The sequence below is a fragment of the Phanerochaete carnosa genome (assembly GCF_000300595.1).
Source record: "Phanerochaete carnosa HHB-10118-sp unplaced genomic scaffold PHACAscaffold_853, whole genome shotgun sequence".
Lineage (NCBI taxonomy): Eukaryota > Fungi > Basidiomycota > Agaricomycetes > Polyporales > Phanerochaetaceae > Phanerochaete > Phanerochaete carnosa.
The window spans coordinates 1-2,395 of NW_006768480.1; the positions used below are offsets into that span (position 1 = coordinate 1).

General features: G+C 50.0%; 1 protein-coding gene across 1 annotated transcript; it reads right to left on the reverse strand.

Moving 5' to 3' along the window:
• Positions 1 to 103: 103 nt before the first annotated feature.
• On the reverse strand, positions 104 to 1,536 carry PHACADRAFT_214913 (uncharacterized protein; the record flags this gene model as incomplete). Its single annotated transcript, XM_007403192.1, has 12 exons — positions 104 to 160; positions 227 to 262; positions 314 to 359; positions 412 to 427; positions 480 to 620; positions 671 to 681; positions 725 to 813; positions 867 to 964; positions 1,022 to 1,084; positions 1,188 to 1,343; positions 1,400 to 1,434; positions 1,496 to 1,536. 12 exons carry the CDS (start codon positions 1,534 to 1,536, stop codon positions 104 to 106), a joined length of 789 nt encoding a protein of 262 aa, XP_007403254.1.
• Between the last annotated feature and the right edge of the window lie 859 nt (positions 1,537 to 2,395).

The window sequence follows — 2,395 nt, forward strand, 5'->3', positions numbered from 1 at the left end:
CGCCTCGCCCAATCCTATCGGCTCGCCCAAGTTCCCGAACATGCTCGTTTGTGCCCTGAAATGCGGCGCCGAGAACTGCGATAGCGCAGCTGTATCAACGCCATCAGAAGACGAGGGGTTTGGGCTGCTTGTAATTTGCCCCAGGTTGAGCACGAAGCGGCTGACAAGGATCGAAGGCTAGAGAATATTGAGTGCGTATGCATCCCTGTCCAGGCTTACGGCGCACCATGACAGCTATGAGAAGATTCACAGGGGCGAACATCTTTCATTTGGATATATTAGTCGGATTGGATGGCCAGCAAAGGCGACTCACGAGATTATACGTCAGAATTTGTGCAAGGTTGATGCAAAGAAGTAACCTAGCACACTCAGCGTCACTAGCCGGACGGAGAATTTCTCCGAGTCACTCACAAGAAGTAGATTGTACCTAGTACCGCTGGTCAGCCGCGGAGACGCGAAGGAAGATTATCGAGACATACCGTCGCGTAACAGCGACCCTGCTATTGATTTCGGGATCCTTAACCTGCGCGATTCTCGCCACTGTGAGAAAGTCTTGGCCCAGGTCAGGATGAGCACCAGGAAATCCATCGCTATCAGCGAGATGCGCGTTGACAAATGTACTGAAGTACCACTGAGGAGTAGTTGATGTATAGGAGAGATAAGCACGTACATCTACGGATGCTATCAGCTGGGTCAGGTGCCCCAGAGACTGAATTGAACGTACACAGTCACAGCCTTATCTGAGTAGTATATGTTCTGCCAACATCCACCAAATTTCTCTGTGTAGTCGTATTGGGAACGGGCAGCGGTATACTGTAAGGCAATGAGCTCGCATATCGATAATACCTCAAGTTTGGTCAACCCACGATGTTTGCCCATACGGGTATTGATCCCAGAGCTAGGACCAGGACGAACAGGAACCAGTTGCGCCCCCATATCGCTGAAACCCGCAACGCCGAGAACACTGATTTGACACGGGCGATTGAGATGATTGGGCTTGACGCTAGTGTGACGTGCTTACATGCTGTACCCCCATACCCAATCCATATGACAACATTCTCGAGCCTATTTGCTATCTTGCACCTAGCATGCGTTAGATGAGTACATAAAGCTGATATGCTGCTTAAAGCTTTACCCCTAATAGGCCATGAGTAAGAGGAACACGACACTCTGACAGATAACACGCACTAAGTCTGTTGAAGGAACTATGTTGGCGATTATGGCGTTTACGACCATGGCCCATCGTAAGATGACCAAAAATGCCGATGTCAGGGTAATTTTTCTCCTCCATACAATTGCTACTTCCTGGTCAAAAGTAATGAGGTATTCGTAGACCACCAAGGCTAGGCGTGGTAGGGTGTCGGCGAACTTTTTGCACATGAGCAACTTCGATGCATACCCAGGACGCCATAGCTGATCTCTGAAGAGACAATGCTGTACGAACGAAGACAGATGAGTATCGGTGCTACTCTGTGTTCGAAGAGGTTACACGCACCTCTCGTAAACTTCTTCGACATAATTGGGATCCGCGTCCATGTCTGGGGCGACTTGGAGTGTAAACCACGCGCAAGCGTGGGGAAAGATCGGGATAGCTTATGAAGGCCTCACTCAATCATCAACGGCGGCCTATATGTATGCGACGCCGCCTCATCTAGCTTATTTAGGGCAAGCTAATGCACCGCTCGGCGTGCATGCAAGTTTGGAGGACCCTTATTATGGCATCAGTGGATCCAGGGCTCAAGTTTACACCTGATCCCCGCAGGGGATCTTCAAATGAATATGATGCGGAGGCGCTGCACAATATTCGCTTGGCATCTATGCCTGAGGAACGAAGCAGGCTGACTGCAGGGATGGTAAGATATGATTCGGGCGGAGGAGTCTGGGAGCTGAACACACACCAGGCCTTCTGGACTTGAAATATTCGAGAACTGGCAAGAATACTGCCCTTCTGGCTGCATCTCAGTGGAAACCGCTAGTACGAGAGGCAGGCACTTGAAGTGGAATACGCATGATATCAATCCTCACGTCCAGCTGAAAATGGGTGACCTCAAACTCCTAAATCAGGTTTTAACTAAGTCGGTATCGCAGAAATAAGCTGAAACAAGAGTACGCGTCTTGAGCATATAGCAGTCTGTGGAAGGAAAAGCAAGAGTGAGCTGTTCTTTCGTTCGAAGGCGTCCCTTGATGCTCCCTTTGATGCGCCCATTTCCAAATGTGGAAAGATGATCAGCCACCCTCGCTCGGCGAAGCTCGACGTTTAATCGTCATGGCAATATTCACTACTCAAGGCATATAAGCGGAGGCGGAGGCGCACACGGCCGTCACGTATGAATCGCTTGCTGAGATAGTGCATTGGTTCTCCGCTTGCATTATGCCAGAGCTGCACGATCTCAGG